Source organism: Cervus elaphus, chromosome 22 (assembly GCF_910594005.1).
Source record: "Cervus elaphus chromosome 22, mCerEla1.1, whole genome shotgun sequence".
In the NCBI taxonomy this organism is placed as follows: Eukaryota; Metazoa; Chordata; class Mammalia; order Artiodactyla; family Cervidae; genus Cervus; species Cervus elaphus.
In genome coordinates, this window is record NC_057836.1 from 15,967,197 (window position 1) to 15,994,248 (window position 27,052).

At 49.0% G+C, this 27,052-nt stretch overlaps 1 protein-coding gene and 1 non-coding gene across 4 annotated transcripts; both read left to right on the top strand.

Moving 5' to 3' along the window:
- On the top strand, positions 1-25,530 carry NCAPD2 (non-SMC condensin I complex subunit D2). Of its 3 annotated transcripts, none has more exons than XM_043881226.1 (33): positions 1-130; positions 739-785; positions 1,553-1,702; positions 8,439-8,514; positions 8,796-8,854; positions 9,324-9,505; positions 9,816-9,958; positions 11,788-11,915; positions 11,988-12,111; positions 13,154-13,301; positions 14,249-14,446; positions 14,791-14,925; positions 15,021-15,108; positions 15,205-15,385; positions 15,846-15,970; positions 16,472-16,705; positions 17,003-17,177; positions 17,720-17,804; positions 19,360-19,493; positions 19,823-19,955; positions 20,047-20,131; positions 20,208-20,375; positions 20,962-21,131; positions 21,846-21,957; positions 22,032-22,155; positions 22,238-22,393; positions 22,723-22,900; positions 22,987-23,081; positions 23,553-23,633; positions 23,736-23,919; positions 24,579-24,705; positions 24,803-24,955; positions 25,190-25,530. In XM_043881226.1, exons 3-33 carry the CDS (start codon positions 1,576-1,578, stop codon positions 25,273-25,275), a joined length of 4,194 nt encoding a protein of 1,397 aa, XP_043737161.1. In that variant the 5' UTR covers positions 1-130; positions 739-785; positions 1,553-1,575; the 3' UTR covers positions 25,276-25,530. The 3 variants fall into 3 exon arrangements, with proteins under 3 accessions (XP_043737161.1, XP_043737162.1, XP_043737163.1); XM_043881227.1 differs by having other exon boundaries at positions 40-424; XM_043881228.1 differs by having other exon boundaries at positions 40-397.
- On the top strand, positions 8,927-9,248 carry LOC122680923. The gene has a single exon (XR_006336835.1). It is a non-coding gene; the product is annotated as a small nucleolar RNA U85 (small nucleolar RNA).
- Positions 25,531-27,052: the final 1,522 nt, after the last annotated feature.

Sequence of the window (27,052 nt, forward strand, 5' to 3'; positions counted from 1 at the left end):
GAAGTTGTTAATGCGCTAGAAGAGCGGATGGTGTCGTCTGCTTGTTTAGGGAGTCCCAAAAATGAACTTCAAGCAAGAAAATTCACCCATTCTTGTTTCCTTGGGCGTCCCTCGACTGAGGGGCATGAAGGTCCAGAACCTGGAGCCCAGAGCTTCCTTTCTCTGTGCCCCACAGCAGTTTTGCGCTATAGCTGTTTTTATTCCCCCTATTCGACCGGGGAGGAAATCTGAGGCTGAGGGAGTGAAGTGAGCTGCTGGACGTCACATAGCAGAGGAGATGGCCGAAGCTGGACTAGAGCCTAAGCCTTCTAACTGTCGGCTCCTGTCCTGGGGGTGACTGAGTGGGTCACTGTCCCAGGGGCACGGCCACTGCTCAGCTAGGAACTCGACACCTCCGGCAAGCACCGCGGAAAAAGTGGACCTTGTAGGGAAGGAGGCGGCCGCGAGGGCGGGGGTGTGGGGGAGGGAGCTGGAATCTAAGTCCCGCCCTCCTCGGGCATTCCGGCTCCCGCGCTCTGATTGGCCGGTCTCTGCAGCGAGCGTCGCGATTGGGTCCCTTGCGGCCGTTGAGATTTGAACTCCACTTTCGTGGCTTTGCCCGCGCCGCGCTGAGCTCGGTGGCGGGTGTTTTCCGCTGCCTGGCGGGTATTGGTCGGTTTCTCTCCCCGCGGGAGTGCTGCCTCGCAAATTAGTGCATATTGTGCCCTCCGTGAGTTTTTTTTTTTTTTTTCATTCCAGCCCCACAACGCGAGTTGGAGGAACGGCGGGTGAAGCTCTCTTGTAAGGTGTGGTGTTCTGGGGGAACGGGGAAAGAGAGGCCGGGAAAATCTGGCATCCGGCAGTGGGATGCGGTATTAGACTGGAGGTCTAGTTGGTGTGTCCTTGTGCTACAGCGTGGTGGAAACAGTCATAGATCCGCAGTGGAATTTGGGCAAATCGCTTAACATTCCTTAGTCTCAATTTCCTCATCTGTAAATGGAGTCAAATTACTATGGACTCCATGCAGTAGGCATTTGGAGAGACTTAGATCAGGTATGACGTTTGCGTAGCATAATAGAACCTGGCACAGAGTAAACAAATAGTAAATATTAATGTTCTGTCATTCTGGAGACAGGAAACCCATCATTTCACACTGGGTCACTGTTCTGGTCTCAAATGAGACCTCTCTATATACTTAAGAAGTTTTCCCATAAATCGGAAATAACAGTGCTAACTTAATGGATTGATATGCCACTTTACAGTTCTTTAAATATTTTAATATCCCTTGACTCATTTGATCCTGAGAGCAACTTTGTAATCAGAGATCAGTAATCCTGTTTTACAGATGAGGCCCAGTGCGGCCTCATCTGTGATGTGAGTGATGTGACCAAGTGTCAAAGAGCCACAATTAGAGTTTAATTCTAGTCCAGGGTTAATCACATCTTTTAAGATAATGTTATTAGCTTGATGCAAAACTAAACGGCATGTATATTTGAGGAGGAGAGTAAAAGAAGCAGATTAAAAAGACAGCCTTTAGATGTAGACCCTGACTTATTTGCTGTTTGGCTTCCAGCCCTGTGAGCCACTGGGAGAAAGATGTCTCCCCAAATATGTGAATTCCATCTACCCTTATCCCCAGAAGAGTTATTGAAAAGTGGAGGGGTGAATCAGTATGTCGTGCAAGAGGTACTGTCCATCAGACATCTTCCATCGCACCTTAAAGGTAAGACTCCATAGCTGCCACTGTGACTAGCGCTTCAGAACAACCGCCGGCATCTGATTCTATTGTCTGTCTGTTCACTACACGACTAAGCTCCATGGGGGTGAGGGACATGTCTTTTCTATTACTTTCTGTTTTCTTTGTAGTGTTGTGTTACATGAAGAATATATTCATTAACCACTTTCTCTAAGTTACGCAATAAACAGTTCTGGTGTATATGATTAGTCTTTGGGGAGAATTTAATTTTTGATGTTTACCTCTTAACCATATGCCAGAATACAGTCGTGGTAGTTTTAAGAATTACAGCAGAAAATGTTTCCTAGAATGTCTGAGATTTGACCTGACTTGTTTCAGGTAATAGTTTTTTAGAGCCCAGTTCACATTTCCAGGAATGTGCAATGATGGATAAAAGCATATGTGCACAGTGGCAATACTGTACAATATATATATAATTCAGTTACACACTGAAACCTGTAGATGACCACAGACAGTTCCTGCAATTATCAGCAAGACCCCACGCATAATGTCACTGTACTGGTTGGAAGTGTCTTGTATCAGTTAGATTGCTTTGGAAAGTTACAGAGAATAGAGATTAAGTCTGTTACCGCCCACAGCAAGTAGGGTTCATTCATTATCAAGCAGCTTGATGATGAAACTGCAGCTTGTCTCTTCGTGGCCTTCCCGTTATTGTTACCAGATGACAGCTCCTTGCTCTGATGAGCAGAGATAGAGAAAGGGATTTTTCTATCTTTTATAACAATTGCATTGCTTTTGGCATTTAGAATCCTAAATGTAAGTTCTGTAAATAACCCATGATCAGATCGTTTAATTTGTTGAAGTATTTACTGGTGGTAATGCTGTGTGCCAGGAAGTGTTCTCGTCACCTGGGGATACAGTAGTAAACGGACAGATGACAAAATTGTTTCTCTCACGGCCTTCAACAACCAATAAGGTTGTAAATGCCAAAGAGAAAAAACTTTAAAGATAAAAAAAGAATACAGTGTGTGTTACAGATCAGCATTTTATGTTGGATGATCAGAAAAGACTTGCTGGTAGGTGACATTTAAGCAGAGACCTTACAAGTGAGGACATTAACTGTGCAGATTCCGAAGGAAGGGCAGACAGGAAAAGCCAGTCCTGAGCCCCTGAGGTGGGGAAATGACAGTGTGGTTGGAGGGGAGCATGCTGGGAAAAAAGAGGTCAGGTGGGAAGTAATACAGATTATTCTAGAGTCTTGAACCTCAAAATGTGGTCTTCAGGAGCATTAGTATCATTAGTTAGAAGCTTATCATGATTTACGAGCTTATTAGAAATGCAGAATAAAAACCCATCCCCAAACTGCTGAATCAGAAAATCCACTTCTTAAGAAGATCCCCAGATGGACATTTGGTGGCTCAGACATAATCAATCTGCCTGCAATGCAGGAGACCCAGGTTCAATCCCTGGGTCAAGAAGATTGCCCTGGAGAAAAGAATGGCTACCCACTCCAATATTCTTGCTTGGAGAATTCCATGGACAGAGGAGCCTGGCAGACTGCAGTCCATAGTGTCGCAAAGAATGTCTATTGTGTTGAGCAGAGACTGTAAGGGGCAAGGGAAGAAGCAGGAGCTAATTCAGAGGCTATTGAAATAATACCAGGGAACTTGCTTGGGGTGATAGCAGCAGAGGTGATCATAAAATGTTAGATTCTGAGTAAATTTTGAAAGTAGAGTCAACAGAATTATTGTTGGACTGGATTAGATTTACAGGGTTAGAAAAAGAATCGAGGATGATTATAAGGCTGTTTGACTTGAGCACCTAGAAGAATGGAGTTGTCATCTACTGAGATGGGGCAGTGTATGAAAGGAGAAGATTTAGACTGTTGGTTATATGATTGTGGAGTTTAGGGGAGAGGTGCCAACTATTGATACATATTTGGGATTTACTTTTCAACATATAGAGGGTGTTTAAAGCCATGAGATTGAGTTGAAGAAGAAAAGCAGTTTCAGAAGTAAGACCTAAGACAGTCCAACATTTGGAGGCTGGAAAGATGAGAAAGAACCAGTAGAAGAAATTAAGGGCCAGTCATTGAGGCAGAAAGTGAGCAAAGATGCTAAATGGAAGCTAAATTAAGAAAAGGGAAAGGAGAGATCAGCTGCACGTTTAATCCTGGACTTAACAACGTGGCTTTTGCTAGTAACCTTGATGAACACTATTTCAGAATGGTAGGGTCAGAAGCCTGATCGGAATACATTTGTGAGAAAGTGGGGTGAGAGAGGTAATTAGAGATGGTAGGTTTAGATAAGCCTTTCTGTTTGTTTGTTTGTTTGTTTGTTTTGCTTTAAGGAGTAGCAGAGAAATAGGGTGTAGCTAGAGGGGCAAACAGAGTCAAGGAAAGACTTAGTAATACTTTTATTTTTTTTTTAAGGTGAGCAACTCTACATGTGTTTATGCTGAATGTGGGGCTTCCTAGGTGGCGCTAGTGGTAAAGAACCCACCTGCCTACGCAGGAGGTATAAGAGACTTGGCTTCCATCCCTGGGCCAGGAAGATCCCCTGGAGGAGGAAATGGCAACCCACTCCAATATTCTTGTCTGGGGAAATCGCATGGACAGAGGAGCCCAGCAGGGTACATACAGTTCATGGGGTTGCAAAGAGTTGAACGTGACTGAGCACACATGGATGCATGCCGAATGGGAATACTCTGAGAGGGGAAAGTTAATGATGCGGGAGGGAAAGGGAAGAAGAATTGTTGGAGAAGTATCCTACAGGGGGTCAGAGAGTATATGATGGGGGGTGGGGGGGAGATGGTTTTACTAGAGCAAGGACGGTTTATCCACGGCAGTGCAAGAGAAAGTAGAACATGTGGACCCAGATGCAGATAGTGCCTGCCGGTAATACAGAGTTTGGCACAGCTGGAGGTTCTCTTCTGTCTGATTCTGTTTTGTTATGGGCAGAAAAAAGGTGTGCAGTAATGCCTAGAAGAAAGCAAATAGGCCTGGGAACTTGTTAAAGGCTTACTAAGGGCCTACTTGAAGTCCTGGATGAGAATAGTTGGCATGGTTGTATGTTTCCTCGAGCCACGTTCGTAAGTTTTAAAAAGCAGAACAGAGAAATGAATATGTGATATGACCTCAACGCATAGAGGATAAACTGAAAAAAAAGTTAGCCAGATGTTAACAGTGTTTATTTCTTTCTCATTTTCACTTACTGTATTTTCTAGATTACAGAAGGAGGTTTGTAAGAATGGGAAATGGCTTACAAGTACTGAGTTACATTGTGTGCCAAGTATTGTCCTTGCTGCTTCACATGGATTATCTCACTTAATCTTTACCAAAAAATTCTCAAAAGCCCTAAGAGATACCATCTGTTATTATTCCCAATTTACAAAAGAAGAAACCGAGACTTGGTAAGCTAAGTAACTTAGTCTAGTAAATATTCAAGCTGGATATAAATGTAAGCAGTGTGACTAGACTAGGTCAGTGGGTGATGCTTCGGAGAGGTAGAGGGGGGTGTGAATGGAGAGAATCATTGAATGTAATAGAAAGTAGGTAACAGGTAATCTTTGAAAGAATAGCTGTTAGATTTATCAATCTCAGAAACTAGGTTTCAGGGAATTGAGAAAGATTAGACAGATTTTAATGGGACATGAGAGCAAAGTCAAATGAAAGGCATTGATTGTTTTTGTACTGTTTGTTTTAAAGAAGTGGGGGCCTGAGCATGTCAGAAAGAGAGTGTTCCCTGGAAAGGATGAAATCAGAGTTGAGAGAAAGGAGGTAAGACTTTGGCAAGGCAGTGAGAACAGCTTAGCATTGGAACAGAAAATCTTTTCACTTGAGACTGAAGCAAAGTGGGAAGGTGTTGGCAGAATGATTTGTGACTGAGAGGCAAGATTATTTTGGGGCTCATTTTTTGGGTAAAGTAGAAAATAGTCATCTACTAAAGGAAGAGAGGCAAAGGGTCAGAACGTATAAAGAGGAGGATGTGCTGTGAGTATATTGTAAGGAGTCAGTAGGAGCTGGGGAAATAAAATAGTTTGTTAAACATTGCAAAGGACCAGGTCATAGTTGGACAACATAACACTGTAATGTGATGATGAATCAGGTCAGCGAGCCAGCAGTGATAATGGAGTACAGGTTCAAGCTTTACTTTCCAGGCAAACCAACTTGGCACCGCAGAAAAGATTTTGACAAGAATTCTTTCCCTCCCCACCCACAGAAAGAGCTAGATCTACAGGTTGTTTCAAAAATTAACTCCATACAAGGGTAGCAAGGCTGTGTTTGTGGGGTTTCTCCGGTGGCTCAGCAGTGAAGAATCCTCCTGCCAATGCAGGAGACTCAGGTTCGATCCCTGGGTGGGGAATAGCCCTTGGAGAAGGAAATGGCAACCCATTCCAGTTTTCTTGCCTGGGAGATCCCATGAACAAAACCTCGCAGGCTGTAGTCCATGGGGTTGCAAGAGTCAGGCATGACTGAGCGACTGAACAGCAACAACAAAGCACTCTCGCACTACACTGGAGCTCCCGGACAGCCACATAATCACAAGGGTAAACAGCCTGTACGTTGGAGAAGGAAACGGCAACCCGCCCAGTATTCTTGCCTGGAGAATCCCAGGGACGGAGGAGCCTGGTGGGCTGCCATCGATGGGGTCACACAGAGTCGGACACAACTGATGCGACTTAGCAGCAGCAGCAGCGGGAAACAGCCTGTACACTTAAAGCCATCCTCTACCCAGACAGCCATTCTGCTTTTCACTTTGAGGAAGTATAGCATTCAATAAATTACAAGAAATATTCACCACTTTATTGTAAAATAGGCTTTGTACTAGGTGATTTTTGCCCCCAACTGTAGGCTGTTGTAAGTGTTCTGAGCATGTTTAAGGTAGACTAGGCTAGGCTGTGGTATTCAATAGGTGAGGTAGTATTAGATTTTTGACTTAACAATGTTTTCAATTTATAGCAGATGGTAAGCTATAGTCCATGGGGTTGCAAAGAGTCGGACATGACTGAGCAACTTCACTCACATTCCAAATGTAGCCCCATGGTGAATCAAAGCAGGTCCATGGTAGCAAATGAACCTAAGTATTTTGCAAATGTTTGACATAACACACTAAAGGACTGAAGAACTAAGTAACTAGGAAAGCCAGCATTTTGACTGTGAGCTGTATACGAAAGAGCTTTACACAATTAGCGTCAGGTAGTTAGTAAATTTATTTTTTAAAGGGGTATGGGTTAGCAGTTCTGAAACTGTTACATGTATATACTAGGATTAAGCAAATACATAAATGAACTTACGTTTTTAATATACACTAGAGAGGTAAAAATAGATACAAGGGTATGTCCATTTATACTTACACACATATATGTCCTGCATTTTGCAGTCTGGGTGGAAAGACCTCCTAGTGGTCAAGTACGGGACAGTGTGAACAACAAAAGAAAAAGTAATAGGAATGGATTAAAACACAGAATAAACAAAACATTCATGAGCCCATTCTGATTGAATACATAATTTATGTATTGAAGGGAAAGAAACAGCTCATACTTAAAGTGGCATTCCCATTGAAAGTGAAAGTGAAGTCACTCAGTCGTGTCTGACTCTTTGCAACCCCATGGACTGTAGCCTACCAGGCTCCCCTGTCCATGGGATTTTCCAGGCAATAGTACTGGAGTGGATTGCCATTTCCTTCTCCAGGGGATCTTCCCAACCCAGGGATTGAACCCGGGTCTCCCGAGTTGTAGACAGACACTTTACCATTTGAGCCACCAGGGAAGTCTAGTAAATATAAAAGGAATGATAGAAATAGACAAATCACCATTTAATAAAAGTAATCTTTGTGGCAGGTAAAAGTCATTCATTGTTGCTTAAATTAGGGGGCAGAATGTGGTGAGAAACAGGATGTTTGCATAGTTGCAAAGTATCTCCCTACAAAATACTTATTAGTTGCAAAGGGGAACATAGTAACTTTGCAGTGGAGACACCTGGCAAACCCTACCCACTGATCAGTTAACATTGCCAGTAATAAGGCATCATGTCCTTCTGGGTATAATGGTTGAAGGACGCAACCTCCCTTTCTCAGTGATCTAGCCAAAAACGCATGGCCTCAACCTAATCATGAGAAACTAGCAGACAAACCTAGAGTGAGGAACATTCTATAGAATAACTGGCAAGCAACACTTCAAGTGTCAAAGACAAAGATCGGAGGAAAGTAAGGTGGTGTGATGGCTAAATGCACTGTGGTGTCCTAGGTTGACTCCTGTCCTGGGAAAAGGATAGAATTAGACCAGCTGGCAAAACTCAAGCTCTGTAGGTTAGTCATTAGTGTTCAGTTAATGTTCATTTTTTGGTTTAGAATAGATCCTTATAGTGATATAAGATGTTACCATTATCTGGGTGAAGAATACAGGAACTCTATACTGTTTTTACTACTTTTATCATTTCAGAATCTAAAAAGATTTCTGAGTTTGTATTCATTATTAAGTTGGACAAGTCGCAAAACTACTCTGACATTTAATTTCTTTTGCCATAAAATAGACACAGTACTATTTGCTTCAGCTCGCTCAGAGATGGAGTAGTAAAACTCAATTGTTCTGATAAAACAGGACAAAATGTCAGGTGTTATTATAATAGGTTACATTGAAATGAACTGTGTCCTTTAGTGATTCTACCAAGAAAATCATTTAACTCCATTTTTTTCTGTCTTGAACAGAATTAACCAAAAATGCCTCTCCCCTCTTTACTGATCAGTTTCTTTCACCTTTATAGCATTTCAGACTGCCTTTCGAGCTCAGGGGCCCCTGGCTGTGCTGGAGCATTTTGATACCATCTACAGCATTCTGCAGTAAGTAAAGTAGCGCCTCTGGTAACTTTAAAAAGACCTGGTGACTGTTTGCCCTAACTTTGCATGTTAGTCTGGATATTCCATATTATAGTTCACTGATACCTGGTTCTGGGTGCTGATATTTCTGCTCATGAGCATTTACCCCAGCTCGCCACCAAATTTATTAAGTCGAGTGATTTCACTTGTTTTTGTAAGAGTTAGACTCCTCGGGTTTGATCTGACCTGTTAGAATGGGCTCTGCAGGTTCCTGGCTCACCCCTGGCACTTTCTTTCCCTCATAGTCACTTTCGAAGTATAGACCCTGGCCTCAAGGAAGACACACTGGAATTCCTGATAAAAGGTGTCTGTGGGAAGGGGGTAGGGGACGGAAGGGGTGTGTTGCTGTTTGTTTGCTGTTCCCTGCATTTTATCAGCCATGTGATGATATCAAGGCTGTGGTGAATCAGTTGGCTTGGCTAAGCCCGGGACCTCTGACCTACTAGGTCTGTAATCTTGGTGGGCGATACAGAGCAGTGTGTGTTCACTGTAAGGGCAGACCGACAATATTCTTCCTACTTGTGGGCTGCCTCTCTTCAATGGAGGCTGTTCTTCCCGTTGCCAGAGAGAACGTGGGGTAACGAGTGAGAGAGTAGGAATAGGGCATGCTCGGGACATCAGGGTCAGGGATCCAGAGGGCTTAGCCTGTGCTGTGGCCACTGAGAGATGAAACACAGATCTTTGGTAATCTGATGGCTGCAAGTGCTGGGGCTTTGAAGTTGGGTGGTGTGAGGAAAGTGAGTGAAACTGACCCCAGATCCTGCCCTTTGCAGTGGTGTCCCGCCACTCCCAAGAACTCCCTGCCGTCTTGGATGATGCAGCTTTGAGTATGTCAGACAGAAGCGCCCACCTGAACGCCCTCAAGATGAACTGCTATGCTCTGATACGCCTCTTGGAGTCCTTTGAGACCATGAGCAGCCAGACGGGTCTCATGGACCTGGAGCTTGGTGGGAAGGTAATTTAGTGTTCCTGGCTCACTTAATAAGGGGTCTGGGGAGATGGGGGAGTTGGTGGAAAAGATGGAAGTCAGTGATTTTGAGAATCCTTTCCCTTTCTGCCCTTGGTCCTCCTTTAAAGTTTATGAGAAGGTACTCAGAAGTATCACAGTGTATCTTTCGCTGAGAAGCAGCTCTTATAGTTTGGAACTTGTAATCCTTCTGTCTTACTTTCTACCTTGTCTTGACACTGAATAGCTTGGGCACTCAGACTAACGGATTGTGACCCTCTTTTCTTCCTCATTTTTTCCTAAATATATCCTATTTTAGGGTAGGAAATCCCGGGCCAAGGCAACCCATGGCTTTGACTGGGAGGAAGAGAGGCAACCAATTCTTCAGCTTTTAACACAGCTGCTCCAGTTGGACATCCGTCACTTGTGGAACCACTCAATAATCGAAGAGGAGTTTGTCAGGTGGGTGGTGACTGCGCCAGGGGATGCTGGCCGTGAGGAATGAGGGCTCTGGTGTTAGAGATGCTTTTGAAATACTTCGTTTTATGCCATAGTTCTATCTGTAATATATAGACGTGTGCCAGTTATGTTGAGTTGTTCAGAAGTAGACAACGAAGGTTAGAAACAGCTTTATTTACTCACGTAGCAGTATTTACAGAGAATCTCCTAACTACGTGGCTGGTATCATTAAAGGTATTGAAAACCAGCATTTCTGCCCTCTTACGAGTTTGTATATTAGAGCAGAAGACAGTTTTTTAAATAAGCAAAATATGTAGTATGCTTTCAGGTTTATTACTATGGAGAAAAACAGAGGGGGTGGGAAGTGTGATGGGAAAGGCCTGTAGTTTGTATCAGCGGCTCTAGCAAGACTTTTTGAGGTGGTGGCATCTGAGCAAAGTCTTCGAGGAGGTAATGAGAGCCTCGAGGAGAACTGAAGGCAGAGCATGGGCAGGAAATGGGTACCAAGGAGGGAGTGTGCTGAACAGGCCATGTAAGAGCACTGAGGCCAGAGCGACGGCCGAGACAGGTGAGGGTCGGGCTATGAGGTTGGAGCAGGGGACGCCAACTGCAGGTCCCCGTGGGCCACCACGGTGACTTTGCCATCAGCGTGAGGTGGGGCCCCTCGGGGTTCCAAGCACGGCAGTGAGGTCACTCTGGCTGTTGTGTCAAAACAGACTCTGGTGGGAAAGGAGGAAAGCGGGAGACCAGCTAGGAGGCTGTGGCGGTGACTTGGGCAGGAGATGGCCATAGCTTAGACCCAAGAGGGAGAGGAGATGGGGAGCCGTGGGTGCAGTCTGTATTTGTTCCTTAAGGAGAGCCTACAGGATGAGCTGGCAGATGCATTAGAGGTTGGAGGGAGGGTGTGGTCGAGGATGACTCACCTAGGGTTCTGGGTTGAGCATTTGAAAAAATGGAGTTGCTGGTAACTGAGATAACAAAGCCTGTGGGAGTGTGTTGGGGGGTGAAGTAGAAGTTCTGCTTTGGATGTAGAAAGTTGGAGCTGTCTTTTAAGACATCCAAATAATGTCACATTCGGATGTGAAATGTACAAAGCAAAGAAGTAAAGGAGAGAGATCTGAGCTCAAGCACCCATTTGGGAATGTAATGCATTTATATAAATGGCGTTTGTAGCCATGAGACTGAATGAGATCAGTAAATCAGTAAGCATAGCTAGAAGAGAGCAGAAATCAGAGGACTGTACCTTGGGGTACTCCAGCATCAGGAGAGTGAGTTGAGGAGGAACCAGCTAAGAAATAGGGAGGAGCCTGGGCTCCTGCTGCCAGATGAGGCATGCTTCAAGGGAAAGGGAGTGACCAGCTATGTCAGATGCAGCCGAAAGTTCAGCCAAGATAAGGACTGAGTTGACCATTCAACATTGAGAAGTCATCAGTGATTTTGTCCAACTTTTTTTTTTTTTTTTTTTTTTAATTTTTATTTATTTATTTGACTGTGCTGGGTCTTAGTTGCAGCATGTGGGATCTAGTTCCCTGACCAGGGATGGAACCTGGGCCCCTTCCATTGGGAGCATGGAGCCTTAGCCACTGGACCACCAGGGAAGTCCCGATTTTGTCCAACTTTTATCATATATTAAGCTTCTGTGCAGACATCATAACTGGTGGAAAGGAGGGAGTACCTACATGGAGGTCAGCAAAGCAACTAGATGTAGAAGGTGATAGAGTAGAAGAAACTAGAAGACCCTGACTGCAGCAGCAGAGATAGAATGAATGAGGCAAGGGCAGTATAATTGAGTCCAGACCACTTATATCATCATCTTAATCTTCTTTTCTCAGCTTGGTTACTGGCTGCTGCTACCGCCTCCTGGAGAACCCCACCATTAGTCACCAGAAGAACCGCCCTACCCGAGAAGCCATAACGCACCTACTGGGTGTAGCTTTGACACGTTATAACCACATGCTGAGTGAGTCCGCCCTTCCTTTTCCCCACCCCTCCCTGAGGCCCAGGATCATGGCTCATGTGCAGGACTCCACAGGTGCCACTGTGAAGATCATCCAGATGCTACAGCACTTCGAGCACCTGGCATCCATCCTGGTGGCAGCTGTGAGTCTTTGGGCAACTGATTACGGAATGAAGAGCATTGTAGGAGAGATCGTAAGGTGACCCTGCCTTCTCTACGTTTCTAATTCTCATTTTCCTCAGGGAGAAGAAGAATATTGGAGACAAATCCTCTGTTTAATCCTACATTCCTTCAGATGTTGTTGTTTAGTTGCTAAGTCATGTCCAACTCCTTGCGACCCAATGGACTGTAGCCAGCCAGACTCCTCTGTCCATAAGATTTCCCTGGCAAGGAGACTGGAGTGGGTTGCCATTTCCTCCTCCAGGGGTTCTTCCCACCCCAGGAATTGAACTCCTGCATTGGCAGGCAGATTCTGAAAGGTTGCTGCTGCACGCTGTGTGTTACACCAGAATTCGTGACCTCTGGAGGAAAGGATTTCGATCCGGGCTCAGAGATGAGGCTTGACTACTTGGACCTTTTTGTGTAGCAAAGTTTTATTAAAGTATAATAGAGAAAGCTTCTGACACAGACATCAGAAGAGGACAGAAAGAGTGCCCATTGCTAGTTTTTAGCAAGGCATTTTATGTCTGTTAGCAAGCTGCTGATCAGATAAGAGAGACACCTCAAGGCTGAGGGAGTTTCACCAGGCCCCTCTCCCACAATATGCATTTTTGAGATAGGATGGCACAAAGTGTATCATCCCCGGCCATAAAACAATTGACATGAATACTGGTTTGTTGAGCCATTATCAACCCAAGGTTTGAGAAAAGAAAAAAAAATTAGTCTTAGGCGGAACTATTTTGAAGAAAGACAGATTCCAAAGCAGATACATCGTTTCGTTGACATAGCTTAAGAAAAATATTTCCATAAGAAAAATTTGGTTAGCTCAAGGCAGAACCAGTTGTTATTAGAAGCCTCTTTTAATTTTGTTGTAGCAAAGGGGAAAATATGTCTGCCACTTGGAGTTTATTTCCTCCTGCCGCGTGGGGACCTTTGGCCTTCCTAACTGTTAACCCTCTCAATTCTTTACCATCTTGACCCACCAGGGAAGCCCCCTTCAGATGTTAGATGCCAACTTAATTCTTGCCAGGACCTAAGTGATTAGGTTACGCTGCTCTGGCTGTGTTTATTCCCCTGTGTAGAGAGATTGGACAGAAGTGTCCCCAGGAGCTGAGTCGGGACCCTACGGGGGCAAAGGGTTTTGCAGCCTTCCTGACGGAACTCGCAGAGCGCATCCCAGCCATCCTGATGTCCAGCATGTGCATTCTGCTAGACCATCTGGATGGAGAGGTAGGTGGTCCCTTGGTCAGTGGGTTGTGAGTCCATTGTTGAAATGCTGTTTCTCAACATGAAGGTAATAACTTTCACATGAAGTCAAATTGTCTCGGCTTATCACTGTGACAATTCCTTCCTGTAGAGAAGCAGATGACGTTTATTGAATTAAAGGGTCATGTCAGTATCACACTTTCATCCCAACCTGGTAGAGAGATGACAGTTCCACAGCTTAAGTCAGTGAGGGACTGGGCTGTGGTTCTGGGTCCATCCATTCTTCAGGATGAAGCCCTTTCTTGCCGCCCGGCTCTCAGATGCTCCCACATCACCTCTCTCACTTCTCTTGTCCTCAGTGTTAACCTGGCTCCTTCCCAAGCTGACACTAGCTCTCAGTGAATGTTAAGAATCTGCTTATTCACCTGATGTACTGATACCATAACTATATTGCAAGACCCCATTCTCTGGTTCTTGGCGTGGCAAAAACCCTAGACTATTCTCCCATCAGATTCTGCAGTGCACATGGTCACTAGGGCTGATTGCTGTTTCTCTGTCAGTGAATTGTGGGAAGGAGATTGTGAGGGAAGGCAGTGTTATTAGTAAGAATCAAAGGCTTTGAGGCTTCAGAAGCAAGGTGGTAATCAATGCTTCTCAGACGTGTGTTGGTGAGTGGATATGACTTCACATTCAGCTGCCACCATGACTACCTCCTTGCATGGTGCGGGGGCGCGGTGCTGCTCTGGGCGCTTGTTTGTTTTGTCCCTACGTTCTCTTCTGAGCAGACAAGGCCCTTCTGTCATTCAGCTTTTTCCAGTGACCTCAGGATGAATGCCCAGCTTCCAATGCAGGGGGGTGTAGGTTCTCTCCCTGGTCAGGGAACTGAGGTCCCGATGCTGAGCAGCATAAGAGTTTAGGGCAAGGACGTCAGTGTGGAGGTGCAGGGCCCCACCAGCCTCGCTCTCCCTCAGAATTACACGATGCGCAACGCTGTGCTGGCGGCCATGGCAGAGATGGTGCTGCAGGTCCTGAGCGGGGATCAGCTGGAGGAAGCGTCCCGGGACACCCGGGACCAGTTCCTGGACACCTTGCAGGCCCATTGCCACGACGTCAACTCCTTTGTGCGCAGCCGCGTCTTGCAGCTCTTCACCCGAATCGTCCAGCAGAAGGTGAGTGGCCGTTGATGTGACAGAGATCCACAGAACCCCTCTATGCAGGCTGAAGGAAAAAGGAAAACAGCTGTGTCAAAGAAGAGTCTAGAATTCAGGATTTCACTGCCAGTAGTAAAGGTCCTCTTTTATCAGGGACAAGGATTCTGGCTCCATTCAAGAACTACACCGAAAAAAAAAAAAACTACACCGTCTTAATACACACAGTATTCCTGAACTACTCACATCCCATAGAAAAGTTTCCTCAGATGAGTGGCTCGCACATGTAGAGTGCACCTCACCGTCATCTTGACATTATGGCCAGTGTGGGCTGGGATCTGATCCTCTCCACCTGCCCCCCGCAGGCTCTGCCCCTGACGCGTTTCCAGGCAGTGGTGGCCTTAGCTGTGGGGCGTCTGGCAGACAAGTCGGTACTGGTCTGTAAAAGCGCCATCCAGCTGCTCGCCAGCTTTCTTGCCAATAATCCCTTTTCCTGCAAGGTACGTAGCCCTTGGCCCACCCAGAAGAGGGATTAAATGGAAACAGGTGAAATTCCATGAGTTAATGACCCTGATAATTCATTGTTCCTTGGTAGCTTAGTGACACTGACCTTGCTGGACCACTGCAGAAGGAGACACAGAAATTACAAGAGATGAGGGCCCAGAGGCGAGCCACAGCGCCTTGTGAGTAGGGGCTGTGGGGGAGCTTTCAACCCCGACACCCTTCTCCCCACAGCAGGGAGCTCAAGGCAAGAGTCTAAGTGAAACCTTCTCATTCAGCCACAGAGCTAGACCCCACCGAGGAGTGGGAGGCCATGCTGCCAGAGTTGAAAGCTACCCTGCAGCAGCTGCTGACGCTTCCCCAGGAAGGAGAGGGGATGTCTGAGGGCGTTGCCGAGACAGAGACTCCCGAGGAGGTGGAAGGACGCATCCGTCGGTTACTCACCAAAGCTAGTTACAAGTACGGGAGAGAATGCAGTATTCTCTCGTGACCCATTAGGTTTAGAGTTCACCTTTGGGAAACTGTGTGTGTGTGTGTGTATTTTTAATTGAAGTATAGTTAATTGGCAAGTTGTGCTAATTTCTGCTGTATAGCAGAGTAACTGTTATACACATATATACATTCTTTAATGATACCTTTTTTTTAAATGAAAAATCTCTTCCAAGCCTGCTTTCTAGCCACGTAGTTCCCTTCCCATAGGGCAGCAACAGTAGTGGTTAAGCACCTCCTTCTAGAGAGAATGTTTAGTCACACAGTCAAATGCACCTTCATTTCCTGCCCCGACCCCTTTTTACACAAGCGACAGCGTTCTCCAGCAGACAGTCTGGGTTCTCGGGGGACTCATGAACCAGGCTCTCTGACACAGGCTGCAGTGACACTCTCAAGGGGGCGGGATTGGTGACAGGCCGTGTTCTGTCAGGCAGGCCATCATCCTCACTCAAGAAGCCATAAGCCACTTCCAGAAGTCTGAACCCTTCTGTCATGTGGACCCGGAAGAGTCAGAGGAGACTAGGTTCCTCAGTCTCTTAGGAAACATCTTCAAAGGTAAATTCCTTTTCCTTCTTCAGTCAGCAAACAGCACACTTCAGCTAGTATTTATGGCCCATTGACTTTATGTCAAACACTGACCTGACTCACAGCCTGGTACTGAAAGAGGCCAGAGGGGTGTCTGCACTGTGTCTGCTTGGGAATGGAAGCAACCCACAAGCCTGAGATCCATAGTCACAGGGAGTGGGAGGGTATTTCAAGCCATTAGACGACTCAAGAAATCTTTTCTGAGAAATGAACCAAGATATTTTAGACTAAATTCTAAATTTGTACTTTCCTATTGGGAGTTCCCTGGCAATCCAGTGGTCAGGACTTCACATTTCCATTGCAGGGGGCGTGGGTTTAATCCCTGGTTAGGGAACTAAGATCCTGTAAGCCGCATAGCATGGCAAAACAAAACTTTCCTGTGGTAGAAACACATACTCATGGATGTTTAGAACTGTTAGGTTTCCCCACATACCCTTGAACAAAAACTATCCTGTAATTCTCTAACTCTAGGCCCATCAGCTCCCACCCAGGAGGAGAATCCCCAGACGGCTGCAGGGAGCTTGGGCCCAGGAGAGACTGGCTGTAGGGACAAGCACAGTGGGTCAGAGCCCAAGGACTGCAGCGATGAGCTGGTGAAGCAGGAGTTGCTGGTGCAGTACCTGCAGGACGCCCACAGCTTCTCCCTGCAGATCACCAAGGCCATTGGCATCATCAGCAAGATGATGTACGAACACACAACTACAGGTGTGCCGGCATCCCTACCGCACAGGCCAGGGCTCGCAGTTGGAAGGACCTGTCTTGTCTGTATTTGATTGATGTCCGTCTGCTCCTTTGAAGGGCCCAGATTCTCTACTTCCATTTGCCTGGTGTAGCCCTGTGGAGTGTGCATATTGTATTTCACGGGGCATGGGAGGGAGGTGGGGTCCTCAGGAGAAATGGGGAGGGTGACCCCTCACATGTTGCTACATTAAGAGAGATTCTGTCTTTAAGTGTTGGGGCGTTTCGCCGTGCTGATAGGTGACATTTGTGCTGTCCTCTCAGTGGTGCAGGAGGTGATTGAATTCTTTGTGATGGTGTTCCAATTTGGGGTACCCCAGGCCCTGTTTGGGGTGCGCCGCATGCTGCCTCTCATCTGGTCGAAGGAGCCTGGCGTCCGGGATGCTGTGCTTAATGCCTACCGCCAACTTTATCTCAAACCCAAGGGGGACTCCGCCAGGTACACGGGCTGCATTGGCCTTTGCTAACTTCCCTGAAGTCAGCCTCTCCCAGGATGTGTCTAGTCTCCTGAGGGGAGGTGGGGGAGTGGGCTCCTCCTAGGGGACTTCTAGACCCAGAGGCATTAGGTCTGTGATGGACTGGGGGAGAGAACTCCCAGTGAAACCCAGCCTAAGCAGTTATTTGGTTTGTTTCTTTTTATTGAAATATAGTATAATACAACATTATATAAGTTACAAGTATACATTGTAGTATTCAGAATTCTTAAAGGTTATATTGTTTTTAGTTATAAAATATTCCCCATGTTGCACAGTGCATCCTTGTAGCTTATTTTATACACGATAGTTTGTCCTGTTAGTCCCCTACCCATATATTGCCGCTTCCCCACCTCTCTCCCCACTGGCGACTGCTAGTTTGTTCTCTTTGTCTGTTTATCTGAAATAGTTGTTTTTTGTTTGATGCTGGTGGGATTGCCTAATAACCTATTTGCCAGGTTCAGCTTCTCCGTCTTTTAATGACCCCTGATCTCTGCTGTTCCCACAGAGCCAAGGCCCAGACTTTGATTCACAATCTCTCTCTGCTGCTGGTGGACGCTTCAGTTGGGACCATTCAGTGTCTTGAGGAAATCGTAAGTATGCTCACTTCCACTTAACTCATTCAGCAAGTATTAGTGAGATTATGGTGTGCTCAGCAACTTACTCAGCCCTTCAAAGAAATATAAGATTATTTGCTTTCAACTCTAGTTGGCAGCCAAAAAACATAAAACATTTTAGAGCAATGCAGCAGATAGTTAAGTGGTGTAGGTAACAGTTATTGTAGCAACAGTAGTATAACACATTATGCCAGGCACTAATTTAATCGTTTTGTTCATATTAACATGTTCATCCTCACAATGGTTCTAGGAGGCATTATTATTATCTACTTTTTCCAATAGGAAACTTGAGGTACAGAGAGCTTAAAGAACTTGGCTAACTTCAGCCAGTTAGTGACAAAGTTTAAGATTCAATCTCAGGCTTCAGAGTTCCGGAAAACATACTCCTGCCTGGTATGTTATGTTGACGAGTAGAGAAGAGAGCAGTGTCAGGTCGAAGAGTCAAGGGCAGAGCTTCCCGAAGGTGGCAGGACTTGATTTGGATCTTGATGCGTCAGATTTAGAGAATTCAAGAAAGGAGGGGAAACATTTCAGACAGAGCCGAGCAAGAGCACTGCCTGTGTTGTTGAAGGAAGACTGTTGCATTCTGGCTCAAGATTATTACCTGGAAAAGATAGTGAAGCTGGAAACGGGTTGGAGCTGAGCTGGGAAGATCCGTGGGATCTAGGACTTGAACCTTGTCGGTCAGGGGCCAGCATTTCAGTGCGGCAGAGCTCCTTTGAAGGGTTTGGGTGGTGGGGCTCAAGGCAGAGATGGTGCTGACCACGAGCCTCCACTGGGAGGAGCAGCACCACCGGCCAGGTTTTCTCCTCACTGCGGCAAAGAAGATCCTGCTGGAGGCGCCTGGCCCGAGATCTCGCAGGGCAGCAACTGGCCAGGAGCCCACACAGCAGGCCACAGAGAGCTGTTTCTATCAGTACATGGTGAGCAGGGCTGCGGCCTGATGAAGCAGACGTCTGGGAGAGCTCAGCACGCAGGCTGGTGGGAGCCGAAGCCGGGAATGTTCCTGGAGGCTGCTGTCGGTGTGCAGTGACAGGAGTCTGGACTTCGGGGGTGGGAGGAACATCTACTGAGTGGCTCTTCATGGAGGACAAATTTTAAAAGGGAGAAAAGGGGGAATGAGCGACCGATGCATAAAAAATTAGGTGACAGAGGTTTGAAGCATATGGATGTTGGTGGTGGTGTCATTGGCGAAATGAAAAAGCAAAAGATGATGGTATCCATTTGGGACATATTGAGTTGGTGGTAGCGGTGAGAAAACCTATTAGAAATCTCCACAAAGTGTTGTCCAAACTATAGATGTGCATGAACTCAGCAAGTTCAGTTTCAGCACGTCATCTAAAGAAACATCTAAAGAAATAGGAGAGTAGAAAGTAGCAGAGGTGGTGGTATCTCCCAGACCCCAGCTTTACATCTTCAGCCGCCTCCTTCCTCTCCACTTCGGGTTCTCAGTGTTCTCCTCAGAGGAGGCAGCCCAAGTGTCAGGGGAACTGTTACTTTGGGGCCTGAGCCCTTTTGCTTTCCTCTCCAGATCTGTGAGTTTGTACAGAAGGAAGAATTGAGCCCAGCAGTGACCCAGGTGCTGTGGGAGCGGGCAACCGAGAAGGTGCCCTGCTCCCCTCTTGAGCGCTGCTCCTCCATCATGCTTCTTGGGATGATGGCACGGTGAGTCTCAGATCAGACAAGCTGAGGGGTGAGCGAAGAAAGGAAGGTTCCCTGAGGACCGTTATTACTGCTCCAGTGAGAGCACTCAGACCCAGCTGAGCTCTGTGTGTGCGTTGCTACCTAAATGGAGAAAAAGTGACAGTGCAATTCCAATCCACCCAGCAGAGTGGGGTCAGCGGTGCGTGAGGGATGCTGAGGGCCAGCCCAGCACGTAGCGCTCCAGGGATCACGAAGCCCTGAGTTAGGGTGCTGGCTCCTACCCTCCTTGGTGGTGGTCTCCACACAGAGGTGTCCATGAGTGGCTTTAACTCTGCGGCTTCTTCTCCTAGAGGAAAGCCAGAGATTGTGGGAAGCAACTTGGACACCCTGGTGAATACAGGGCTGGACGAGAAGCTCCCACCGGACTACAGGTTGGCCCAGCAGGTGTGCCACGCCATTGCCAACATCTCGGACAGGAGGAAGGTGTGTGGGGTGGTAACGTCCAAACTAGAGAGAGTGGATGTCCTCCTGTCCACACAACACTCACCCGCGTTATCTTCCCTGCCCTCAACAGCCTTCTATGGGCGAACGTCACCCTCCCTTCCGGGTGCCCCAGGAGCACCGCCTGTTTGAGCGACTGCGGGAGATGGTCACGAAAGGTGAGCTGCCGCACAGGGCCTGGGGCAGAAGTGGCTCCTCTGTCTGCGGTGGCAGCTTCCCTCTCTTCCTGTGCAGGCAGCGTCCACCCAGACCCGCTCTGGGTCCCGTTCAAGGAGGCGGCCGTGGCCCTCATCTACCAGCTGGCTGAGGGCCCCGAGGTGATCTGCGCCCAGATGTTGCAGGACTGTGCAAAGCAGGCCCTGGAGAAGCTGGAGGAGAAGAGTGACCCCCAGGAGGCCCCGCGTAAGAGGGCAGGAGGGGTGGTGGGCCCCCGGCAGCAGCCCCTGACACCACCACCTCCTGCAGCCACCCTCAGCCCTCCCTGCCCCTCTCTGTCACTCAGGCTGCACAGTCACTGCTGCCATGCCCTCCACCCTCATGTCTTGCTTCTTCTTTTAAATAATTTTATTTATATTTGACTGTGCCAAGTCTTCACTGCGCAGGCTTTTCCCTAGTTGCAGTGAGTGGGGACGACTCTAGTTGTGGTGCATGGGCTTCTCCTGGTATGGCTTCTCTCACTATGGAGCGTGGGCTCTAGGGCACAAGGGCTGCAGTGGCTATGGCTGCCTGGCTCTAGCGCCCAGGCTCAGTAGCTGTGGTACCTGGGCCCAGTGGCTCCAAGGCATGTGGGATCTTCCTGGACCAGGGATGGAAACCTGTGTCTGCTGCATTGGCAGGCGGATTGTTTACCGTTCTCCACCAGGGAAGCCCTCCTGCTCCTTCCCTGGGTGTAGAGCACATGAGCCAGGGGCCCATCAGTGAAAACAGGGCAGGGGCCTGTGAGACTTGATGGCCTTTCTCTCCCTGCTTTCCTGCCCCCGTCCTGCAGAGGAGACCCCCGTGCTCCCCACCTTCCTGTTGATGAACCTGCTGTCCCTGGCCGGGGACGTGGCTCTGCAGCAGCTGGTGCACCTGGAGCAGGCCGTGAGCGGGGAGCTCTGTCGGCGCCGAGTGCTGCGGGAGGAGCAGGAGCACAAGAGGAAGGAGCCCAAGGAGAAGGTGAGCCGCACGCCTGCGCTTTTGGGTTCCCGCCCCAGGTGTTTCCCAGACTCGCTTCCAGCCCTCAGGGCCTTCACGCTTTCTTCTGTTTCCTTCAGAAGCTCTGCTTCTCTCCTGTTCGTTGAGCTCATGGAGGCTCTGCCTCCTTGCTCCTGAAAACGATTAGTGAGAGCATAGATCACCCACGAAGCATTTTAGGTAAATCCAGAGCATTGAGGTAGGGACCTCAGCAAAAAGTCAAGGCTGTGGCCGAGGCAGTGTTTGCTAGAACCTGCTTCTCCCACCACCTTGCTGGCAGCCTTGGAGATTGGGCCTGGCTCTTGATGGGACCTTGTGTTCTCTCCACTAGAGGCAGTGATGTCTGGCAGACAAATGAGATACAGCCCTGCAGCATTGGGGTAAAGTCTGACCTTCTCTGTGACCTTGAGCCGTTGTCTGGCAGGTTCCAACGGTTTATTTTGTCCAGGAAGTTATATGCTGCTATGAGGATGAATCGGAAGAGATGTGGGATGCTCTGGCCACTTTAGACACAAATGGAGGGGACCTAGTATTTTTCCTGTTTGATTCACGAGTCCTTCCTCTTCAGATACACGTGACAAGCCTGTGAACAGCTTGCAGAATGTTCCCTTCCCCAGATCCATTCATGCAAAATGACGGATAGGCTGGAATCAAAACTGTCTGCTCACCCATGATCCCTGGCTGCTTTCCCATCAGAATTCAAACTCTGAGTCCACCTTGGAGGAGGAGATGGGGCTGGGCGGGGCCACAGCTGATGACACCGAGGCAGAACTCATCCGTGGCATCTGTGAGCTGGAGCTGCTGGAAGGTGAGAAGGGCTACTGGGTGAGCCTTTCCCTAGCCGGGGAGCCCGTCCCACACCTTGATTTGTTCCTTCACCAGGCAAACAGACACTGGCTGCCTTTGTTCCACTTCTGCTTAAAGTCTGCAACAACCCTGGTCTCTATAGCAACCCGGAGCTCTCCACTGCCGCTTCACTCGCCCTGGGCAAGTTCTGCATGATCAGGTGGGCCCCAGGGTGGAGCTTGCCTTCCCGAGGAGGGTGGGGGTTGGTGCGGTTTCCCTGACGATCCTCTCTTTGCCTCTAGTGCCACTTTCTGTGACTCCCAGCTTCGTCTTCTGTTCACCATGTTAGAAAAGTCATCGCTCCCCATCGTTCGCTCTAACCTCATGATTGCTACTGGGGATCTGGCCATCCGCTTCCCCAACCTGGTGGACCCCTGGACACCCCATCTGTATGCTCGGTGAGAGACCCCTCCCAGTGCCATCACGGTCCCCACCAGCCCTGGAGGTCATGGGAAGTCGGTGTGGGAATCCCCAGAACTGTGTCCCCCCTGGTCTTAGGGCTCCCTCCCACATCTGGGCACACCCTGGCTGGGTGTGACCCAAAGGGATTATGCCTCTCATCTGAAGCCTTGGCACCAGGCGTGGCCTCCTTCCCCAAACTCCACTCTAGACAGCCTCTACCTGCCTGTAGAAAGGTACTGTCAAGAGAGGCCGCGCTTCCTGCTGAGGGCCTCCCTGCCGCCATTGGGTACGCCCACGTACTAATGCTGTGAGATTTCATCCCTAGCCTCCGGGACCCCTCTCAGCACGTGCGGAAAACAGCCGCGCTGGTGATGACCCACCTGATCCTGAAGGATATGGTGAAGGTGAAGGGGCAGGTGAGTGAGATGGCCGTGCTGCTCATCGACCCTGCCCCTCAGATCGCTGCCCTGGCCAAGAACTTCTTCAACGAGCTCTCCAACAAAGTAAGAGGTGGGGTGGCTTAGGGCTTGCTGCCGAGGGACCGGGCAGTCGTGTGCTGGTCTCTGTGACGTGACTCTCTCTCTTACAGGCGAATGCCATCTATAACCTCCTTCCAGATATCATCAGCCGCCTGTCAGCCCCCGAGGGAGGGGTGGAGGAAGAGCCTTTCCACACCATCATGAAGTAGAGTCCCTGGGGCCTTAGGACATTTGTTCCATTGTAGAGCAGGCTTAGGAATCACACAGACCTGTTCGTGATGTCCAGTCTGATGCTCTGAGCTGTGTGGACTTCAGCACCAACCCGCCTCTGTACTTTACTCCTGTGTAAAATGAGGCCCCCAAATACTTGTGCCTTAGTTCTTGAGAAGATTCAGTAAGATAAAAGTCCTAACACGGCAATAAGCACGTAAACAGGACTCGCTGGATGGCAGCTGCTTTGTTCTAAGTTTCCAGTCACACTGTAAATTCCTCAGGAGGGTGGGGTGGACCCTTCCCTGAGGTGAGGGAGCAGGCAGGAGGGACAGGCCAGGACAGAGGAGAGTCTGCTGCTGAGGCAGGAGGGCGACAGAAGGCAGGAGCTGGGGAGGGCCTGGCCGGGTGTCAGCAGTGGGCTTGGGGCCGCCCCCAAGGTGGTCCATCCGTTTCCCCTCCGCAGGCAGTTGCTCTCCTACATCACAAAGGACAAGCAGACCGAGAGCCTGGTGGAGAAGCTGTGTCAGCGCTTCCGCACAGCCCAGTATGCTGCCTTCCTGGAGGGTTCTCGGGGTCTCCACAGGGCTCGGGGAGACCCTTCTCTCGGGGGTCCTGCTGAGCCTCACCACACCTTCCCTGCCTGCAGGACTGAGCGGCAGTACCGGGACCTGGCCTACTGCATGTCTCAGCTGCCCCTCACGGAGCGGGGTCTCCACAAGATGCTTGACAATTTTGACTGCTTTGGCGATAAACTGTCAGACGAGTCCATCTTCAGTGCCTTTTTGTCCATCGTGGGCAAGTTGCGGCGTGGGGCCAAGCCCGAGGGCAAGGTGCGCGGCACCTGCTGCATTCGGGCCGCAGCTCACACGGGTGTTCTGAGGCTCCGGGTTTCTGACTTAATCCCCAGCTGATTGCAACCAAGTAACCGGGTGACCTGAGACCCAATGTTTTGTCTCCAATTCTATTCTTTGTTTCTTTTTTTCTTTTCTTCAGGAGACTTTCTTAAGGGCCATTTCAGGTTCAAAGCAAAATTAAAGTATAGGATTCCCCATTACGTGGGTAACCCCAGTTACCCACGTCCCCCACCACAGGCTGCGCGGGACATCTGTGAACCTGCCTTGACACATCCCCGTTGCGCAGAGAGCGTGATTTCCAGGGGGGTTCACTCCTGGTGATGTGTGTGCTGATCAATGTATCGTGACTGTGCCCACCACTGTGTGTGCTTCACAGTCGACGCCCCGCCCTGAGCGTCCCCTGCTCCCCGCTCCACCCCCACCCCCAGCCCTGCCACCACTGATCCTTTTACTGTCACGGAGGCTTCGCAGGATGTCATGTTGTCGGAACCACGGAGTGTGTGCGCTTCTCATTTGGGTTCTTTCTTTCAGTGATCCACATTTAAGATTCCTCTATCTCTATTCATGGACTTGTTTCTTTTTACTCAGAGAAATAACAATTTCCAGGCCTGCTTCTGATCTGTTTTTCCCTCCAGGCTGTAATAGATGAATTTGAGCAGAAGCTTCGGGCTTGTCACACCAGAGGTTTGGACGCAGTAGAGGAACTTGAGGTTGGCCAAGGCAGTAGCCAAAGAGCCCCGTCAGCCAGAAAACAGCCAGCTGGTACGTGGGGCCGCCCTTTGGGAGAGTCTGGGCGGGGCCCTCCTCTCTGATAGAGGTTCCTTTTTTTCTTTCGGACTCACACCTCTGCCTCTTGTAGCCGCTCGACACCGGCATGTGGCATCTACAGCATCAGACGACTTTGTCACACCGAAGCCCCGCCGTCCTACCCGCCAGCATCCAAACACCCAGCAGCAAGCTTCAAGAAAGAAACTCAGGATTGTCTTCTCGAGTGATGAATCCAGCGACGAAGGTGCGGTGCTCCCTTCCAGACCCAGCCCAGAAGGAGTAGGGCAGGGGCCAGTGGGGGTGCTGGGGTGGGGGTGGGGGTCAGGCTGACTTTTGATGGGGTCCTGCTGTGTAGGCCCCACCCCAAGATCATCTTCCTGTGCAGTATGGTCTAGGATGGTCCCATTTGTTCTCTGAGACCTATTTTTCACCATCTTTGTGACTCAGCTTTTTCTTATTCCCCCAATTCTTTGTAAAGAACTGTCAGCAGAGATGACAGAAGATGAGACACCCAAGAAAACCACCCCCATCCGCCGGGCATCTGCTCACAGGCACAGGTCCTAAGGGCAGCCTTGCCTATCCCAACCCTGCTGTGCAGGTGTCTTATAAAGAGTGACCCTGAATTCATTCTCTTTGTAAAATACTTGTGTGCCTGTCTCCTTGGTTTTTTAATGCATAAGTAGTCATTATAACGTAAGGCTTTGCTCTTAAACTAGCCCAACTGAACCGAGTTGAGCTGTTTTCCTTGGAATGTATATATATATACATGTTTGTCAGTTTTCTTGTTTTCTAATGAATAAATATTTTTATATAGTTTTAGAGGTTTTTCCTAAGCTTGTCTTTGTCTCATCTTTCTCGCTAGCCCGGAGGCAGGCAGCAGCAAAGGGTTATTGATCCAGAGGGAGACGCTGAGCCCAGGGGTCTGATGTGTGTCCAGCCCCTCAGTGCCTCATCTCTCCCTCCCCGCCTCCCCCCTGCACATGGCAGGACGCTTCCCTGCGTAGAGTTACGCAGCGCCTAGACTCCAGAGCTGCACTTCTCAATCTGGGGGCAGCTTTACCCTCTGGGAGACACCTGGCAACCTCTAGAGACTATTTCTTTGTCACAAGCTAGCAGAGAGGGGTGCCACCAGCAGTCAGTGGGCAGAGAGAGGGCAGGGATGTTGCTAAATATCTGACAATGCACAGGACAGGTCCCACCACAAAAAGGGTGTGTCAGCCAGTGAAGCTGGGGTTGAGAAACCCTTCTCTGACCAACGGCTCTCTTTGTCCTCTCCCCACCCCCACTCGTGCCCCTCACCCATCTCTAAAGACAGGTGACTGAGCTGGCCGGGCTGATGGGAGACCAGGTCGTGATTCCCTCCAGCTCTAGACAGTGTCTCTGGAGACAGCTCCCCAGGGGTTCCTCACAATGTTACAGGGTCTGCAGGAAGTCAGCCCCTAGATAGAGGCCCTGTCCACCCCATCCTACTCCCCAGGTCCTCTCTGCTGAGTCACCTGAACCGCAGGCAGTGTGGCTGCTGCCATGACTACACTGGTGTCTTCTGCTGTCATGACAACAGTAGACTGCGTCAGTCCATGGTCCCTGGGCACTGAACTCCCTCTTTTCAGCAAAGGACAGTAATGAAAAATGACAGGCATGCGGCAAAGGGGAACATGCTGCAGGCAGTGTGGGAGGGCGGGGGGTGGGGGGTCCTCCTAAGGCCCTCTTCAGGCAAAGTACTGTGTCCTTGGGGGCACCTGGGGAGGAAGCCCCATCCACTTCCCAGCAGACTCCTCAGTGTGGCGCCTCCCCTCACCATTAGGTGCCCACTGGCCCTGCTCTTGCTGCTCTTGCAAAGCCCGGGGCGTGGACCATGCAGATGGCCGCCCGCCACAGCAAACACTGGAGGACAGTCCCAGAAAGGGAAGGGACCGCTGCAGTCGGGGTGCAGGACCGCGTGCTCTCTGCCTTTTAAGCAAAGGTTATCACCAGCCGGGCTAAACTTAGCCACAGGCTTTTCAGCTGGAGAAGGGGGCTGGTCTCATGTTACGCTGGGCCAGCAAAGGCCCCAATTCTGTCCCCCAGCACCTGCTGATGGGCAATGTCCATTCTACCCCACTCCACCCCCCTCCCCTACAAACCCTCAACCCTTGAGTCCTCAGATCCAGCCCTTCCAACATCCTCAGTTCACAGCCCCAGCACAGTCCCCGGCTTCTGACTGACTGGGCTTGAAGAGGAATGGATTCCTTCCTCCACATCACCTGTGGAGAGGAGTCGGGGGCCTGGTCCCACCAAGTGACCAAGACGCCTGATTTTTTTCCCCCTATTCTGGACTCCTTACCCTGCCCCCAACATCTCC